This window comes from Parambassis ranga, chromosome 1 (assembly GCF_900634625.1).
Source record: "Parambassis ranga chromosome 1, fParRan2.1, whole genome shotgun sequence".
Lineage (NCBI taxonomy): Eukaryota > Metazoa > Chordata > Actinopteri > Ambassidae > Parambassis > Parambassis ranga.
This window is the reverse complement of record NC_041022.1, coordinates 13489986-13510514: the sequence shown is the minus strand read 5'-3', so window position 1 is coordinate 13510514 and position 20529 is coordinate 13489986. Positions and strand designations below refer to the sequence as shown.

Below are 20529 nucleotides of genomic sequence, written 5' to 3'. Positions count from 1 at the left end.
ACTTTGATCAACAACCACATTAGCAACCTAGCCAGACAAACTATGAATTTACACCATGTAACAGTTTCCTCTCATGATTATTAACGACAAAACGAACAGACCTGGTTTGAAGAAAAAACAGCACAACCACACACTTCACTTTCAGGAGTTGCTAGAAGACCAAAGCTGTGTGCCAAAGCACTGCTGCAGCAAACACACTAAAACTCGACTCGGCCTCTGCCAAACGTGCTAGTGTGTGCTTGCAGTAGGAGGAGACAACATTTCCTGTGCTGTGACAGAAACCTCTGGTAGTGTCTGTGTGAGGTTGGCAGTTACAGACACTACAAACCACAGACACATATACCTGACACTGAATGGAGACGAGCCTTTCTGGCCATATTTACAGCCTGTGTGGCTGACAGGACAGGAGCAGTCAAACTGTGGTAGAGGCCTTTGGGCATAAACATGGGATGTTTTTTTACACAAGAGTACATCTGTTGACAACATGAATACAAATGAAGCAGACTTAACAGACGGCTTTCCGATATCGCGTCCTTGCTCTGCATTTGTTTTTTTGGATGGAAAGTGTGTGGTGGAAGGTGAAAGAGACATGTGATTTTCCATTTTTTTTAACAACTGCAAACTCTTCCCCACAAGAAAAAAAATGTCCCTCTTTTGGGTACCAGTGATTGTCTTGGGAAAAGTGTAACTAATAACCACCTTGTGCAGCCCCTGTAGCACTGTGGGTGCTTTTATGGTTGTTTAAGGACCTGTCTCGCAGAGAGACACACACAGAGGGAGGTTAAAGTTAATGGTTTATCTGCAAAGGATGCAACGTATCCACCTCTTAATTAAACAGCTTGTGCCCTGTGATCATGGACTTTCCTACATCACATATGTGCACATAAATACATACCCACAGTCTGAACTGAATGCGTCTTACTTTTACTTAGAAAGAAGCTACAGTTTTGGACCATGAGCAAGGATTACACCACCTTCCGTGGTCTGTATAGTCCATCAGTCCTAATGCACTGTGCACAGTGTAGCTTGGCTAAAACTCACCAAATCCATTATCATCAATCACTAAACGATCACCACATAAAGGTTTTTGTTTTTGCACAATAATGCCGTACAAAGAATGAGTAAACTTCACAGTGAGCTGATTTAGTGCAGCACTGCTGTAAAAAGTGTTGTGTCACAGAAATGACACCATAATCCTGAGGTATTTGGTTCGATTTAACCATTTTGCAAATATTTGTGCAGTGTTTATATAGTTGGCTAACCCTGCACTGACCTCTTATTACCAAGTGCATCAGTAGGCTTTTGAATGACAGAATGAAGATTAGCTTTAATGACACATTCTAGGTTTGCAGCCAAACGGCCTTCTGGCCACTGTGACCATGCCAGCCCCGGGACATCCACTGGCATACAAAGCTGCTCTCCAAGAATAGACAAACAGTCATACACTTCAGCAGAGACAAACACACAGGCGTAGGAGCAAACACAAAATGACACGTGTGCAAGAGGGGAAAAAAGGAAGTCTGACAGCAACCCGCTCAGCTGCTTTGATATTCACTTCTCATTCTAACAGGGCACAAAGAACGACTTTCATCAGTAATGCTTTCTAATGATACAAGGTAAGGATTAGCTGGTAGTCAGACACCATGTGGGTTACACTTTTTTAAATAATGCACATAATTGTTCATAAAAGTTCTGAAATGAAACCACCGCAAAGGGAAAAAACATGTGCATCCATGGACCCAAGCTGAACCCTAAACACATCCTAATATCTGACCTGCCCCTTGTCTTTCTTTGTAAATATAATCTTAAAGATAGAAGCATTTTGCATAAGCATATTTCTCCCCTTTTTTGCCTCTTCTCTCCAGGATTAGCTGACTTCACTCCTTTGTTCAATGAATGCAGATGAGTTCAAGGTCTTTCTCCGCATGAATGCATAGATCCCATCAAAGAGATTACTCCAGTTTCCAGTCGTTTATTTTCCAATGAGGGCACTTATGAGAGCTGCTTCATGTTTTATCACTTGTGTTTTCACAGTGCACGTATCCATTCATGGTGTGCAGCATCCAACACAGTTTGCTCTAAAAGGTGTTGGTGATAAGTGCTCGTATGTCAGTTAAACTCAGTTCTGTTGCATGTCTTTATCTGGCTTCCTGTTTGCCACCGAAAGCTTCACAGCAGACAAACCACAGCAGTTTATTCCTCACAAGACGTATGACTTCTTCTTCTGATGGCAGGTTTACAGGCTCTGCTGAAACTATTGAAAAAGCAGACTGCAAAGTTTACACGATCTTCAACTACAACAGCGATGAACCATTTTTGAATTAAAAAGCTGCACTAAATCTAAGGAGTGCACTTTTATCCCTTTATTTACTTTAAAAGGTTACATTCTCATTTGATGCCTTCTGTATTGTACAGTACTGTTGCTCAGTAAGGTAATTATGGATTTGTATCACTATAATATGACTAAGCTCTGGAAAAACCTCACAAATCCTGTGCAAATAAGTTTCAGTTGTAGCCATTACATTATTTTAGGCAAAACAAAACCGATACTGTCCAGTCTCAAAGTGAGTGCAGTCGAATTTATTTTTGTTAGTCCTCAGCTTCAGTAAAGCTCCGTGGAGACCGGGAAAACACAAAAGTGCTTTCAGGCTGCATTCTTGTGTCGCCTCAGCCATCATCGAAGAGCAATACATCAAGTTAGGATTTCAAAAAGTATGTAACATGTAAACATTTGGCTGACAGATATCAATAACCTCTATCCCGAAGCATCAAAACTCACTTTGTTCTTTCCTTAAACTGTAACCAAACTCTCCTGGAAAGCTAATGTATAAAGTTCCCCCTTCGATCAGATATAATTTGCTGTTTTGCTGTAACAAAGGATCCTCTTCCACATTCACACATAACTCAACACTCCCTTCATTAAAGTCCCATCAGGCATATCGCATCCAACCCCTGCATTTAATATTCACCCGGTGAAACTTGAACAGGCCATCGCCAGAAACAAAGCATTCATTGTCTTCCCGAGAAGCCTCCTAAAGCCAGAGAAATTCAGTTTCCATCGATCCACAGCAGCCACATCATCACATTTCTGTGTTATTGTTTGGTTGGTGGAGTCCCTGACATTGTCTGTAAATATGCTGCAGGAAGAACAGGAAAATATGAGCTGAAGGAGACCAAAATAAAATGATTTAATATATGTGCAACATGTACTTAGTGCAAATGAGCCACACTCCTTACAGTGAAACTCATCTGTCTGTGAGAATTTGCAAGTTAACCCGAAAGTAGCTTTCAGTTCCGCTGATACTGACAAATTTCACAACCATGGAGAATCCTGCAGATTTCATGCAACCAAGATGAACTGAACTAGGAGCTTAACGGGCCATTTGCTGAAGCGCACTGCTGCGTTGTGGGTTCAAACACATACAACATAAAATGCGAGGTCGAAGTTGTCACTTCTGCAACAAACTTTTCAGCCATCTTCTTGGTTACTATAGCAACCGTAAGTTTCACCAGGAGACCCCGCATTGACCTATGTTATTTGCATGACCACGTAGCATAGACACAGGGTGTCGGATCTTTCTGTTACTAGGATAAAAATTCAGATCTCAATCTATGAGTTTCAACATTTTAAAAAACATATTCTAACTGGCAGTCAATATAACAACACATACTTGTTCTGTGAAGCCACACAGGACTTTCTGGATGTTCCCCTGAGCCCTACAGTACTCTAAATCCAACTGGAAATAAATGCATGAATGAAAGCAGGTCTGTGAGAACTTCCCTGAATATAACTTTCAGTCACACTGGAAAGGACTCAGGTTGTTTACTTCGAATCAAACCTCTGATGTCTGGCAAACAATGCCACCTTTGATGAAAGGTCTGATCTGTGGGATGCCAAAAATATTAAAGGACATAAATAAACCTGTTTCTGGGTAAATGTGATTTGGACTTCGTAGATGAACCATGCATCTTCTTCCTTGTGTGATTAATGTGTCTACTCGCTCTTTAGTGAGTGTGATGCATGGGGATTAAAGGTACACGTCTGCTCCTCCAATCGAACACACTCAGTGACCGCTCCTACAAACAGTGCACTGTATGAAGCCTCTCTGGTAATTTTTAAATATGGTTTGAAAAACAGAAATGACATTTCCACTGGCCTGTTGGTGACTCCCTCAAAAAAAGGAAAAGATCGTTAAGTTTTATGCCTGCTGCTGTCTGAAGATGAATGAAGGGGATCCAGTGAGAGGAAGGAAGCGGTGTCAAATGAATACAGGATTAACGCATGCACAATTTAGTACCCCATATTGACTTTATGGAGTCGTTTTATACGTGCAGTCAGGTAAAGAATGAAATGAGTTACACAGACTTACTTTCTTCACTCTCAATCAGTGCAAACTGGCTGAAACTCCAGCTACCACGCTGCAGTTTGCTGGCTGATTCTCTGTAGAGATCACCAAGTCGGCCACGCTCACCTTCCCAGTCGTGCCCTTTTTACGACCAACTAGGAGTCTGGCAAAGCCAAGACTGCAGACACAGCATCAAGCTTTAAAGTCTATCTCTAGGAATTACACTTTAGTCTATAACTGAAGGCCGGTCAGCATCATTTAATGTTCTATGCATCCACTCGGGATTTTTTAGGTCAAGTCTTCCTCCTGAACTTCACTCTTCTTTCAAGACTGTTATTAGGCAAGGCTATATACTGTTATATCTGTGAGGCAGTGCTATGTTGGGTAAAACTAATATCCATGCTGCCCTTTTCATTGAAGTTACCCTGCCTGTTCAGCAGCAATCCAGCACATTGCAAGACAAGGAACAGCTGAAGAGATGGAAAGAAAAAGACAGACAGGGAGGCAAGGCTGTATTGACTTATTATGCTGTGGACAGAGTCAAAAGAAGTGGATTTGTCTGTAACAAAAACAGAATGATGCAGCACTTTGTCTTTAATATATCCTGTAACAAGTCAGGTTCTGCAGTCAGACCTTCTACAGATTAGACCAAAGACAGGAGTACTGTGGACCTTTCATTAACATAAAGAAGGCAGTTTAGAAATGTTTTGGCCTTTTTGAGAAATATTTTCTCTTTATATACAGTATATGGACAAGACTAAACTAGGTTAAATGGAAACTAATATTATGGGTTGAAATCACAATTCTCCTTCTAATATATTATTTCATCTTTTTGCTTAGTGCTGCTGGCCTCAGTGTATGCTTTTTTTTTTAAACAGGTACAGGTCACTAGCTCAGTCCTACATGGTGCTGTGTTTGATGGAGATAACATGATGCCATGTGTGCAGCAGGGAATGACAGAAGTGCTGTCACCAGAAGGAAGTTGGAAGAATAGAAGAGGTTCTCACTGTGCTGTCATGAGAATGAAAGAGGAAATCCTTCTCACTCAATCCACCACATCAGTACTTCAAAAGAAGACTTTTAGATAAATAATCCCACTGAGTTTCATCCTTTGTAAAGACTCATCGTCGTGCAAGGCAACAAGGTACAGTAAGGTCAGTGATGGCTACAGCTGACAAAAGTCGGCGCTTCAAAAAGGATCTGAGGAATGCTACCGGCCCACTTCATCTTTCAGTCTTGTCACTTGTTACGGCCCTCTGAGAACACCACCCCTGGGCTAGTGCGGAGCAAAGCAGATGGTGTGTTGCTCAGCGTTGAAATACAGCTCTCCACTCGGAAACTTCTGGTCGTGTCCAAAAAACACCTCAAAAAGATGGAAAGAGTGAGTAGAGAGAAAGAGCCTGTACACATGGAGGGTAAAAGTCATGGCCAGAAAAAGATGAAATATGAGACAAATGTTACAACAACAGTGAGAAGCTGAAAAACACAACAAGACAGGGCAAGGTTTGGATCAATAACAGTAAGCAGAGACTAAGAAAATGAGAAAGCAAAGGCTAACGCAGCAGGCAAAAACACTGTGGTGCTGAGTAGCATTGTGAGAGCCCGCTGTTCTGGGCAGCTATCAGTACTGCAGACTCAGTGACCACAGCTGCGACTCTTTGCCTCAACATTTCTGAGAAACATGGAAGGGGAACTAGGAGGGTCCTGCCACAAGACCCATCCACAGCTGCAGCAGGGGAACTGGTATATGGCAGAGGACAAACAAAGCCCATAGCGCTGTAAATCAAGTGACCACTAAGTATGAAGTGGGAAAGGGACTGACTGGTTCACATATTTCAATGTTAAGAACTGCATAGTGCCTAATGAGAGGAAATGAGAAACATCTCACTCTTCAGAAATGACACACAAAGAAGGTTCTTTTTGTAAGTAGCTTTAAGTTGTCCATAAAATAGACAGTTACTCCATGGCTTTGACAGAGACAGACAGCCATGAGAGACCAAACTATTGTTTTGATAGAGAGCTGTAGAAAGGACATGCATTGCTGCTGAGCCAGCAGCATCATGACATGGGTGTGACAGGGCAGGACACTTTTTTTAAACCTCTGAATATAAAATACAGTGGCCCCTATGCTAGCTTTGTTTTTAACTGTGAATGTGCTAAATAATGTGCCACCGCACACATTTTTCAGACCGCCAGGTTGTTTACTGTAAAACACAATTACGCCTCCTCTCCTCTCTGATTCCTTCTGGGCAAATACTTTGGTCAAAAACACAGGCCAAAAGTGCACTAACTGTCCACCGGTGGCAACCACAGGAATGGATTTACCTTTAAAGAAACAGATTTGACATACACATAAACTGCAACTACCAGTTACACAATATATACAATAGGAAAATGCAGCAATCCCAGTGAAGTGTTTATGAAGCAGTGTTTGAATTACTTATACAAACAATGCCTAAGTGACTTTAACTGAAGCCTAATGTGAATCAATGTGTAATGATGCTCTATGTAAATCAGAAATATGATTTTTGTGATGTATTGTGTGTAGAGCTGCAGCCTTGATACAAAACACATGCAAATTAATTGCATAATTCAATATAGCTTTGTTGGTATTGTGATGCTAGACTTGACTTGAGGGTAGCACACAAGTGGATTCTAATCATGCAGGGATTCTCAATGTGGAGGATTGATGGCAGCGATGATAAAAAGTGGCTCCACAACAAGGATCATAGAAGATCTCTGACAATACTTGACTAAACTAAAAAATAATTTGTAGTCTTTGTTTTTCTGTGGCTCAGACTTAACTTGGATTTCTGAGTATAGTATCTAACAAAGCAACTATTCAGCCACCATACTGGGTAAAAATCATGTGATGCACTGAAATCATGAGAGATAGCTAATATTTCAAAAGCCTCACTGGCCTAGGGGTGATAAAATTATAGCTAAGTGACTAACCACAACCCAATTTCCTTCTCACCAGAAGCAAATGACAAGAGTTAGTTGAAGAAAAGCGCTCTTGCGCTTTCCTTAGCAAAAGCAACTCTTAAAACATGAGCCGTTTGACTCCTCACCTCTCCTTGAACCTGGCTACAAACTCTCCAGAGGGCAGACATGAGGGATTGACAAAATTAAATCACATCAAAACAGCTCGGCTCCATCAGTGCTTAGCTAATCCACTGCACTGGATCAAACTCAGCCTGGAAACTCTGTCTGATGTGACCAAAGCAGAGGCTGAACAACCCTGGAGGCATATAACTTAACAAGAGTAGTAAGGACTACCCTGATTGGTCAACACTCCTGTCTCATTATGGGAGATTGGCTATCCATGCATGCTGCAAAGCAAGAGACACAATGGGAGGGGAAGGAAGAAAAGAAAATGAGAAGGGAGGAGGAGGAGGAGAATGGGGGTGGTGGGGGGTGGTAGAGCTGACCCCCCAAACTTTCAGCGATGGCTGAACAATAGAAAAGGGAAAACACAGAACTAAAAAGTCATAAGAACGTATGAGGCCTTCACGCTGCATAAGAGTTTCCAGCAAAAAGACATCTCAGCTTCAATCACACAGTAGACACCTGGCAAACTAACTGTGGTATCAAAGTCACGCTAACTCAAACTACACCGCCTTCTTTCACTTTCTCTGTCTCTCCTTCAACCCTTACTTTCTCCACTTACCTACATTCCCTCTCAACTGTTACAGAAACATTTAAGACAAACGTAAAAATGTAACAACTTACCCAACCCTTTCCTCTCCTTCTCTTTCTTCCTCCCTCACTCTGTTCCCCTCTCAATCACAGCTCCAGCTGGTGAGGCTGGACTGCTGCTGCTGCTGCTTCCCCTACGGCCACGCCCACATATGATCATGTGACCACTATCCCAAATGGCTAGAAAGGCATTTGGCGGCCACACCCCTCATTCAGAGAAAGTGAATGGAGAACATTGTGGATAACACAAGCCATTACAAACCATGTGTGATTACAGAAATCCACAAAAGTAAAAGTGTGTGTTTATGACAAAATAGAAAATACAAACAACACTCTGTGAGGGAGGGTGAAGGTGTGTGCACGCAAGACAAAAGGCCGCTTCTCTGTCCTTGTGTGTGTCCATCTGCTCTTCTTCCCCGCTGCATTGTTTTCCAGAGGAGGGTATTAGAGTTTAAATGATTTTAAATGTGCACACACACACTCTCCTTTATTCACCCACACCTCGCTCACTTTCTCTTCCTGTTTGAGAAACACACACGACTCCATCCTTCAAACTGAGCCTGACTCATGCATGACTAACACAGAAGATTAAAATACTCCTTTTTGAACTTATTAAATAATTCCAGTTTTAGGTGGTTTTCATTCAACAGTGTTATGACTGTGTACAGACTCCGTTTAATAGACTCATTGCGTGGCAACATCACGATGGACAAACCCTGTCTGAGAGCACTCCTGTGCCTTTTTTTGGCTCACATTTCTCAATGGCTTTCTTTTTCACATCTCATTAACCATTTTCTGGTGTATCCAACTTGAAATAAACAAGATTATAATACAAAATGTCTGCCTAAGAGGAGCGCTCCATTTATGTACTTGTGTGTTTGGCAACATGTGTTGAAAAATATGAAAATCCTCACAGCAACTTTACTGTAATCGAGTGAAGCTACACTGAAGTAAGTATTGGCTGCAAAAAGATGAAAGTGGTTCCAAGTGCTTAAAGTTCTGTGGAAATCTGTAGGGCTGCTCCTTCCTGTATCCCAGCTCTCCCACAACACTCACACATTTATCACATGCAACCCACTGACTGCAAAACACTAATGCAGTCAACATGCTAGAGAGACGTCTTCTAAGAATAGATTTTATGACTAAATGGACTTAAAGAAATGTTGGCTACAAAAACATTTTTAATGACTAGAACAAAAGAGTGATTTTTCTGTTCCTTTGTTGATGTGCATCGACTTTTCTTTCCATCAGCACACACAGGCTGAATGTCTGAGAGAGGTTTTCATAACATTCAGCAGATATGCTTCCTTCCTGTTAAAGCTGGAGATGAATCTCACTCTTGGCTGTGGTTTTGTTTTGAATCTACAAAAGCTTTCATGCAACTGACAGTGTGTGAGCGTCAGGTAATCTGTGCTGCACACTGCCGGAGAATAAAAAGGTTTCATGTGTTTTCATTAGTAAGGAATCTAATACATTTTACATATAAATTGATTTTACACCAGTGGCAGAAGATTTACTTCCAGTGTATTCCAGTATGATTTACAGTGATGTCTCTTGTGGTCTGAACAGCAGTTAAACATCCTGATGGAACAGTTTCAGCTCTCTCTATAGCTCATAATGTTATTAGAAATACAGCAATGCATGGACTCTAAATCTATCCTAGACTGTGCTCTGAAGGTAAACAAGGCTAAATCTTCTCTAAAGCTTGGAGAGCATCCTTTTTTGGTGACAGATTTTAGACTGATTCCTGCTGTTGTCTGTATTTATGTTTCATGACAGACCAGTGTCTCAAGCTGCCATTTCTTCTTGTGGGAACCAAAGATGTCTTCTGTGTGGTAGGTATCTAATAATAGTGTTGAGGAAAAGCAGAGTGATCGCTGTGCCTGACCTCACCGGGGAAACAACAGTAATGATGATTAAAACAACCGGGATTTACATGGCTATGAGGATTTCTGAAATACTAGCAAGTAGTTGGCCCAGACCACCCGTGATTTGACTATATGTACACAGCTTAAAGCAAGTTTGTGATCGCACAAATCTTACAAGAATCTTGCTACCCTGTGAGACACAATCATCTTCCTGTATGTGGAAATATGGAACATTATATGAACTCTGTAATATAATGAGAGAACTAAACTTAAAGCATAGGTTGAAAACATCAACTCATAAAGCCATGTGGCCTGAAGTTATCTAAAGACTAATACGCAGTGATGACGGGCAAGCCTTGAGCTCAATTGGGGAAATCTATGATGGGTCCAAAAAGGTCAGCAGTGATTGCTGAAGGCCACCCAATCAGAACAGAGCGCATATGGAGCTGATTAAAGGAGTCACCTCTGTGACTCAGGGGATCGAGTGACTCGGCGACACATTCTAGCCTGGAGAGGGGGAGAGCTGAGTGAAGGAGAAATGGCAAGAAGAGGCAGAGACAAAAGAGGAGGGGTGGATGGGGGTGGCTGGAAAAGTAAAGAGGGAAAAGAGGAAGAACATCTGGCTTGGCCTGGATATCTACGGGAAAGATAGCTGAGTCTGTTGGAGACTTCCTGTTGTGTTTTTTTGCTGTGCTCCCCTGTGGTGCAAATGGAGACAGCATGTGTGACGAGTGAGGACACCCTAAAGTGGCCCCCAAGACTCAGCCTCCCCTCCCATGGATGAAATCACTGAACATACGTTAACAGTACAGATGGATTAATCTGTGTATATATCTTGAAATGGTTCACATGTTGACAGTAAAATAGTTCACTCCTCCAGATTTACTCCTGTGAGCCCAGCCTGGACATTTTATCTCAAGGTTACAATAACTCAGGCCTGGGTTTGCTTTTTCATCAGTTTTCTTTTACTCTACAGTGTTAACAGAAAAACCTCTGCACTGTTTTCATAATGTTGACCACAAAAGCAGATAAACTGGCCAGATATTGTAAGCTGAGCGACTGTTTATGAGTGTAAATGTTTGTCTATGGTGTCTTTCAGTCCGCTTTAAGCCACCAAAGTTTTCCCAGCTGGACCAGAGAGCGAGAAAAGGAGCTTTCGCCACTTTCAAGTATCACATGCTCAAATGACAGTTTCTTCAAAAGAGAGATTGAAACAGGGATTGTAGGAGGAAACATAGAAACATATCTCAAAAGCAGGGCAGACTCAACACACAAAAAAATGCATTTAAAGAAAAAAAGACATCAACTTGCGCTATCTGCGCTATCTACATCATACTTCGATGTGATCGGCCTTAATGGAAACCAGGCAGTTCTCCTACCTCAGCAGGGTCCAAAGCTCTCCCACACATACAAACAACCAGATACTCACAAAGGTTTTCCATCTCATGGTTGTTGTATATCTCACTGCAAGTAGAAGTCATCTCAGCCTCTTTTTTTGTTTCTTCTCGCTTTCTGAGTTTGTTATTTTCTATGTGGCAGCCACTGTTACACTCAGTGCAACTCTGCAGATAAACAGGAGCAAATTGAACTAACTACTCTCTCAGAGCACACATGCACACACACTCACACACACAGCAACATGTGCTCTCTCATGATGTTCCGGAGTTGAAGCCTTCCCTGATGTACAATAAACACAGTGACTCCAGGGGATCGGCCTTCTGGGGAATCCCTGGCCCCTCTCGTTACAGTCTGCGGGGGTGAGGGATAAGGATGACTCAACTCCAGAAACGAAGAGAAGACGGAAGGAGCTCTGTGATTAAACTCTTTGTGCGGTTGAAGCATGTCTTCCAAAGGCATCTAATCAAGTTATGATGCTAATTATCTATAATAGAAACCTTCCATGTGCAGATAGAGACGCACAGAAAATGACGCCTCCTCCTCTTATGAATGATGTCTGCAGTCTGTCAGCAGTCTGCTGTGTGACACCACCGAGCACCATCAAGGCTGGAGGTGAAAGTTCACCAAGCTCTGCTACCATGTCTTTTCTCAACACTTAGGGTGACTGAAACAGCAACAAAAACAAACTGCAGATACAGCTGATTGGGATAAACCACCAGAAACTGTTCTCCTGACACTGTGAGAATTAACAGGTATGTTCATTTAATGTGTACAAGAAAAGACAGTGTGGTTTAGAAATGTGACCATGACCTAGTTTTAACTTGATTAAGTTTATCTTTATACCATGTTGTTTATGTGGTGAGGGTTTACCAACTAAAGTATATGAGTTCACAGAACTGAAGTTCCTGTGTACAGAGCTGACAGCCTGTAAACAGAGTAAACAGCACCAAAAACAACAGCCCACTGCTTTAGGAGAAACCTTGTAACACTTATGATTTGACTTTTAGAAGCATCTTTGTCCATGCTATCAGAAATGTTCCAGTATGTGTATTTTATTATGACCAAACAGAAAATATGATGATCAAAACAGAGACATGGTGTGCACAACCGACCGCTTTTAGTCCTGACACCAGACGGCTAAAAGTTCACTTTGTAGTTGGTGCAACATAAGGGACACAACTGCGCCCTCTAAGTTTTTATTCCCTGCACATGCTCCCTCCAGGGAGGGACACAGACACCCTCACACATGAATCCCTTTGCTCACTTATCTACTCATGTCAGCAGATGGCAGGACTGTGGCACAAAAGGCCATCTGTCTGTCCACACACACACACACAGAACAATTGTTTTTCCAGTATGTTCTCTGTCAGCCAACAAGTGAGAGCAGAGAATGTGGAGTAAAACAGGCTGCACGTGAGTTAACATAAACTCCAGGCTAACACAGTTTTTCAGCTTTGGAATTACACACCTGGACTATTAAAACATAATTTATTGTCCTTGTGGTTTGTGTTTGTTATATAGTATAACTGGCATGTAAGTGCATTTGATGTGGTAATAAAGCCTATGATTCAAACTGGCATGGTGTTTTTTCCCCCTATGTCCAGACACTGTTTCTTCCTTTTCATGGCCAAGATAAGAGGCATGATTTTCCCATCAGTTTCATGGACACACAGGAATCACAGCTGAGTGTCATATCTGGATAAACAAGAAGAAGGATTCACAGAGACAGAGGAGATAAATGAAGATTATGTCAAAAGAGACCCACATTATCTTGGTTTCCTCCATCAGCTTTTGATGGCCCATATCCTAGTGGCTGTCTTTTATCTTACTGCATGATTCTGTGTCCGTCATCAGTTCGGTTGTTTTGTGAAACTACAGATGGAAGACAGAGCGTGAACATTCTGCCAAAGGTTTCTGTGTGTGTGCTTTTAAATGAAAGATGTGAGCGTGTTGATGGTCACAGCACAGCATGCACCAGAAACTGAATGAAATGGGGGTGTTTGCAGCAGTTCTGGGATTTGGCAAAATGACTGCAAAGGACAAAGGTCTTTCTGCAGTGGTGGGAAACTTCTTTAACCCTTGACTTCCCCCAGATGCTCAATGTAAACTTCAACTTCCGAAAGCCTTATCTGGAGGAGAGGGAAACTCTGCATGTGTGTATCTCTCTCTCTCTGTCTCTCTCTCTTTTTCTCTGTCTCTCTGTGTGTGTGTGTGTGTGTGTATATATCTGGGGCAGAGGAGCTGTCCTTTTCCCATTAGTCAGCTCCACCCCCTTCCGCCAATGTAAGATGTTCATTACAAATGAAGAAAACATTTCATGTCAAGTTCTGTTAGTGTCAAACACTTCAAAGAGCTGCAAAGTTGTATATTGAATAAATGTCTAGCCTTGTAATTTATTAGAGTGTTAAAAACCTTGAATCACATATAAACATAAAAAGCCTGTCGTCTCTGTGCTGATGTGTTCTTCAGCTGACCCTGGACCTGTTTCTATATCAAGCTCCAGCAGTGACAGAAAGCACAGTCATAGTTAGCATAACATGTTTAGTTAGTACTGTTTACTGTCTGTTACTGTGCTTTTTCAGGTTTGGTTTATTACCAGATTCTCCTATCATGCATTGCCCCCTGGTGGCTTGTTTGTGAAACACAGCCACAGTGAAAGTCATATTCAAGATAATCAGAAGTGACAGTGTTATTACTGCGGGACATTTTTGAACTGAAAAGATAGACAGAGCAGAAGAAGAAGCTCTCTGACTTCAAGTGAGCAAAAAATGCTCATTATATGGCAGCTAAACCCAAGACACAGCCTGCGCTTCAGAGCAAGAAAGGTCACAGTGTTACTGTGATGCAAAAAGCCTGCTGGTGTTGTAACTGAGCTTCCTCAAAAGACATGTGATTCTGAATCAGTTGTGATGGTGTCAAATAGGCCTTTAACATACAGGGTGTGGTTTAATCCAACTAAAATATCTAAACATGTGGAGCAATTACCGGTATATATCAGGTCTGACAAGCAATAGTGGCAAATTCTGCAAGCAGATTTATCCCAGAAAGTAAAAATCCTGTACATCAATTTTTTACACTTCAAGCCATCCAAAATTATTTTGGTTCAAATAGGAATTACATTTCAAAGGAAACTCAAACCAATCAGAGCTTTAATAAGAATCTACAAAGCACTTAAACCTGACGATGTTAGTCTCAGCAGCAGTTTCTCCTCACAAGCACGTAGGCAAAATTTCTTTCTCTCTTTTTTTCTGGGTAATTAGCTGACAGGTCACACTGAGTAATGGTCTGGGATCAGTCCAGAGTAATTACACTGGGAGAGGATTGACCTCGGATATGCCTCCGCCTGAGGGTCAATGTATGTGTGTGTGCTTGTGAAGGTGTGCTGGTGAGAGACAACAAAAACAAGGCAAAAAAGTTTGTGCGTGTGTGCATGTGTGTGTGTGTGTGTGCACTCTTTTTTGACCTATGGACAGGCAGACACAATTCACCCTCCACACTCAGCAACCCAAACCAAATCCAAATAAAAGACCAATGGCTTCACTTGCTCATTTTTCTCACCATAACAACAGGAACACAGGACACACTCGCACTACATAAAGCACAACGCCCATTAAATACACATTTCTCCCCATAAAACACTTTATCTAGTGTTTACTTTCTGCTGTCTCCAGTGCTATAATCAAGCTGATGATGATAAGACAATGACTTTTATTTAACTCTTATCACAAAAACACTAAAAAGTTACTAAAATAAAGTTACTGCATGTGACCCAATGATAACCTATAATCCCAGTGATAAGGACACTATTTATGGCCCTGTCTGTTGATCTCTACACTGAATACTGTAAAAAAAAGGAGGAAGTTCACATCTAAAGCACCGCTCTGTTCATCACAGGACACGGGTGTCATCACTTCAACTGTTTCTTTTTTTAAATAGAAATTATAGTATTGTTATTATAATCATATACAGAATGTAAGAAATGTGTCATTTCACAGGTGGTCCAAGCTTCTCTGTCTACAGAAGTTAGATAGAGCTCTTTCTGCTGTCTTTGATAAATTGATGAACAGCAGGCCTGCCTGTCAAGATAAGCTTCACTGTCTGTCTGCCACACAGGGGTGGACCAGATACCCATCAGAATGAGTCTGTAGCCTCAAGTAATGGTGGGGTTTGTCATCTTTCTTCAGAAATTTAACATCAGTTAAAAGCTCTTTGCCTGCTCCTTGAAGCCGTGTTAAATATATATATATATTTTTTATGGCCCCCCACATTACGCCACATGGAAAATAGTTTGCTTTATTACACATTTATTATCCTTGATGAGATTGTGACTACAATTCACATGCTTTAGGAAGTGTTTGTCTAAAACACTAGTTTATAATGATGGATTTCCAACAGGGTCCAATAAATTGATAGGGTCAGGACACCAAAGGCATCTTCAGGTGTGAACACTGTGGGGGAAAAGTGCTTTCAAAGGTAGAACGGTCTGAGCTCAAAGCACATATAAACACACTAAACACAAGCAAATTAAGTGGAACATATCCTAACTGGACAACTCAGGAGCAAACAACTTAAATGGATATGTTTCCAGGTACCTTACACAGTGACTGACCCCTCATGGGAGTTAAAGTGATTGGTTTGCTTAACATCCTGGTTGCATTACTTCTCTACCTCTTTCCCACTCTCACCACTGTATTTTTAAGGGTCTTTTTCTATAACACATGGATGACCTTACAATGTACACATAAGTAAAATAATATTATGATTTAATTCTAGACGAAAATGTAATTGAGTTGTGTAACCTCTGGGGACATCAATCCTCCCAAATGATGCATTTGCAGCTCACACTATGTGTAAGTGTGTCCACAGTTCCTTTATATGTTGACCTTCTACATAAACATCCTTGCATATTTCATTTTCTGTCATACTTGGATCAAAGTACAGAGGGATGCAGACAAGACGTGACTTGGATCACATGACCCCAAGAGAGGAAGTTCTCTTTAGTGAGGTCACACTGCAGGGGAAACAATCACACTGACAGAACACGGAAGGAAGCACGGCGTAGTCTGTGTGCATTCATGTGATGTCATTTCCTCCTGGAAAAACTGAATGGGAACAGGAAAGCAGCTTACTCAACACACCAAAAACAAAGCCTACAGACACATGGTAAAATATGGAAGCAATAATCTTTGCTAAAAGTGGGGCGTATCTAGATGTGTTACTGTCACAAGTTCTGATATTTGCATCGAAACACATTAGGGTTACATGGGTTAACGTTTTCCTGTTAGCAAGCAGAGGCCATTTTCTTGGCTACCATGGAGACACAAAAATTAAATTGTTCTGGTAAGGACGGTCTGGAAAGCACTGACCATTGAAGCAATTGGGATGACAATAAGTTACGAAGAGATTAATGTGTTTTTAACCCTTTAATGGCCTCTAAATGGGGCCTTAGAGGCATGTACATTAATTTAGTCTGAAATCTGTGACATATGTGTGTAATGCTACTATATTAGAACTAGAGCATGGTGGGCCCAGTTGCAAACCACTGAGCCCTCCAGGCAGGTCACCGTGCATTTACACCCTTATTAGGGCCTCTCCCTGTGGACAAAAAAGTGGCTACAACCCCAATAATCCTGAAGAGAACCATGTAAAACTTTCAGCACAGAAAAGGTCGAGAGATTTACGGTCGTATGCAGTAAAAACAGCATGACACACTGCAGCACAGGCACACAGGCGCAGACACTGGGACATTGTTTGAAACCTGACAAGAAAACATCTGCCCAATGAAAAACCGTAACATTTGATTTTAAGTCTATATAACTGTACAAAGCAGAGACATACAACATGAAATCAACAGGGAAATAATTCTTCAGGCAGCCATTACTTATTTTGGATGTTGCAAGCTATAATCATTTTAATATGCAAATCACAAATGATACAATAACTCTAACAAACAAACTTGGCATTAAAATCCCTTTTTAACACTACAAATGTAGCAAATAATACTGTGAAACATACGGATTAATTTTGTCAATCCTAAACCCACTGTGACCATTCCTCCTCCAAGTATACTCCAAACAGTCTATATTATCTGGTGCAACCTATGCTGGGAATCTTTAGTGACATGTGAAGTGTATAGATGGAAAAACGTGAGTACATATTTGGCTTAATTGTATTGTGTACATGTCAGATTACGTGCTAACGTCCATCAGTAAAATCTATTACAAACCTTTAGGAAAAAAATCCATCCTTCTCTGCTCCATATAGTTTTACTATAACTGTAACACTAATTACTGTTCCACTGCAACTGTTCTGGTGGTGCAAAGGTTAGGCTTTCATCACATCACACAAAAACCACCATGGCTCCAATACGGTATGAAAAAAACAGAAGCGGATTACCACAAATACAGTCAGACAGTCTGCTGTTTCTACCGTCAGACAGGCCTCCAAGGACACGGTTACTTGTATTACTGACAGACATGCAGACATCAGTTTAATCAAACAAGCTGCTCTGTTTGCTGGTGAGAGTTCTGATACTCAAGTTAGACGGCTGCAGCAGTGTGAGTGGAGACCGAGCACAAAGATACGAGGTCCAAATGAATCAGAGTCCAAATCCATCCAATCTAATCTGGAAAATGTGACAGTATTTTTTTACCCAGTGGGATTTGAATGGAAACTAACAGCCAGGAGAGAAAAGGCGCCGTTTCCTTGTCACATAAGAAAATGTCATTTGGTTTTATGTGAATCTGAGAGTGTCTCTTTCACTCAATTTAAACTCTTTTCCAAAGATGACTTTGCCACACCAAGATTTTAAGTCAATGCTAAAACAATTTACACAAACTGGAGGATTCAATCACATGACCAAAGCAATACTTTACTAAAATACTGAACACAACACTTGGCCACATGTGCTACAAATAGATGCAAAGTAACTTCACTGTCTGCAACCAAACTCTATGGTTGGTGTCTTTACAAAAGCTCTTTACACACACATACACCACTGTAGCATATCAGATAGATAAACTGAGATTAAAGTAGACTTACTGTCAGGGTTGGGGGATTTGCGTCCAGCATGGTTAGGCGAGGAACAGCGGAAGGTGGTGACAATGGTATTGTGGTGTGGGTTCGGGTGGTGTGGGTGATGCGCTGCTGGATGGTGGCCGTTGTTCTCCGGAGGAGCTTTAGTGATGCTGATGTCAGGTTTACGGACATCCCCGGGACTTGGGGGTTCGAACTTGCGAGCGTGATTGTGTTCTGGGGTTCGACTCATTCCGTTGTTGTTATTGTTGGCCTCATTGCGGCGTATTACTGGGGAGTCACTTGGCGTCTTGGCAAAGGTCACCTCCCTCTTGTGGCTCATCTCGGGGGTCTTGGAGTGGCCCAGGACTTCGGGGCGTTTCAGAGCGCTGTTGGTGGCAAAGCGGGCAGAAGAGGGGCTGGTGATGTTTTCTACCTGCTTGCTGGAAGAGATGTCAATGGAAAGTTCGGAGCGGCGTGATACGGGCTCAGGAGTCTTGGAGCCTCCTCCACCCATGATGGAGCGGGGTTGGGTATAGTTGAGGTTGTTGTTGTTGGTGGCTTGGGCAGCGGTGCCCAGGTCGCGGTAGTAGATGCTGGTGGGGGACATGGCGTTACGGTGAGGGGAGTTGGTTGTGCGACGGGAGCCAGGCGAAGAGTGAGATGAGGTGTCAACATCTTCCACCTCAAAGGACCTCTTCAGGGCTGCGGGAAGACACAAAGTCGACATATCAGTCATGTGGTCACATGACAACAGCAAAGATTATTTTTCGATTTTTCAGTCAATTATTACAGTGGTTGCAGTTTTTCCAATGTGATGTTTTGGTGTTTTCCTTTTTTAATATAATAGAATAAAAGACCTGTTGCCAGGGTTACAACTTCCAAAAAACACTGAACGTCTAATTTTCTAGGAATTGATTATAAAACCATTACACATTCTTTCTGTGAAATGAGATGTCTAAAAAAGGACTTTGGCCTGAAAATGAACTGAGAGATTACAGTCTAATTATTATTTGTGCATATGACCTAACATAGCAGGTAAAAAAAGACTAGTCCACTTTGTACTGAAGTTCCTATTCTTCATCAGAGCAGAAAACCAGAACACAACAGCACATCAATTTGCTGTTACAACTTCTTGAAGAAAAACAAGCTCATCTTTCCCTTATAAACAATTTATGGGTCAAGATTACTGTTTATAGGAAGGAGGAACAATATCATAAAATATTCATCAAAAAGGTCGAAACAATTAACTGAGTTGTATAAAAAGTTAATTGTTTAAAGCATCCAAGCAGTGAAACGCCTGAGGTCTGAGGGTGGAGGAGATGGAGAAGCAATTTTGGTGGCGTACAAAAGAAATAGCGTGCAGCATACCTATCTACATTCATTACATCCTCTTTTTCACTATAGTTTATAACATGTTTAAGTCAATTCATGCATCGTTTAGCCGTGACTTCGATGCTCTGTGTGTGGCAGACTACAGTATAAAATACTAGGGTTTTACACAGAGCCACTTGAAGCGTTTCACGACATGTTATAATGCACGCAATCAGCCAACCATCATCCCCTGCCAAGCATTTAGTCAAAATAAAAGGCCCTGTTTATGTGCGCATAGACAGAGGCTCATCGTTCCCCAAGATTAGCTGTGATGTGAGACAATAGCTGCGCCGTCCAACGTGAAGATATTGAGGGATGGAATCACCCCCTGGAAAGAGTGCACTGGCTGAAAGTCAACTTGAATTTGAGTTGCTGTGCCAAGCCAGCGGCCAGGAGCTGGCGTTGTAATGACACACTAGTTAGACTCGTCAGCTCACGCACACCCTTAAGAACATCTACCGTTTCCTTCAGTTCAAAACACAGTGCTGATTATTTGATTTGTTTGCAGCCTGCGGTGTGCCTCACATGTGCCTCTGTTTTTGTCCAACTGTCTGTAGTTTTGTTGAAAATGGTCGTAAAAAGAAGTGAGTATGCGTTACGGGAATGTATACATGCTTATTTTTAAAGCAGCTACACCCACAGGGAGGACACCATGCCCCGGCTCCACTGCTCCCAATTAAGACCAAAACTCTGTTAGGAGAAAGAGAGCTCGACAGTCACAGCAAAGCTGTCACACACACACACGCTTCAGGCATCACCCATCTGATTTACTGCTATAAGATGCCTCGTTCCAGCATGGTGGACGTATGAATTTACTCCCAAGTGAGAAA

The 20529-nt window shown here is 41.7% G+C and overlaps 1 protein-coding gene across 6 annotated transcripts in view; it reads right to left on the bottom strand.

Moving 5' to 3' along the window:
* septin9b (septin 9b) overlaps positions 1-20529 on the bottom strand; it is a 44299-nt gene that overhangs the window by 13332 nt on the left and 10438 nt on the right. For 3 of the 6 annotated variants that reach the window (XM_028400264.1, XM_028400274.1, XM_028400255.1), the window contains one exon: positions 18353-19030. In XM_028400264.1, the coding sequence (XP_028256065.1) occupies positions 18353-19030 (678 nt within the window). Of the gene's footprint in view, positions 1-101; positions 244-8078; positions 8180-11342; positions 11566-18352; positions 19031-20529 lie in introns of those variants that run through there. The other 3 variants (XM_028400284.1, XM_028400292.1, XM_028400301.1) reach the window with 3 other exon arrangements.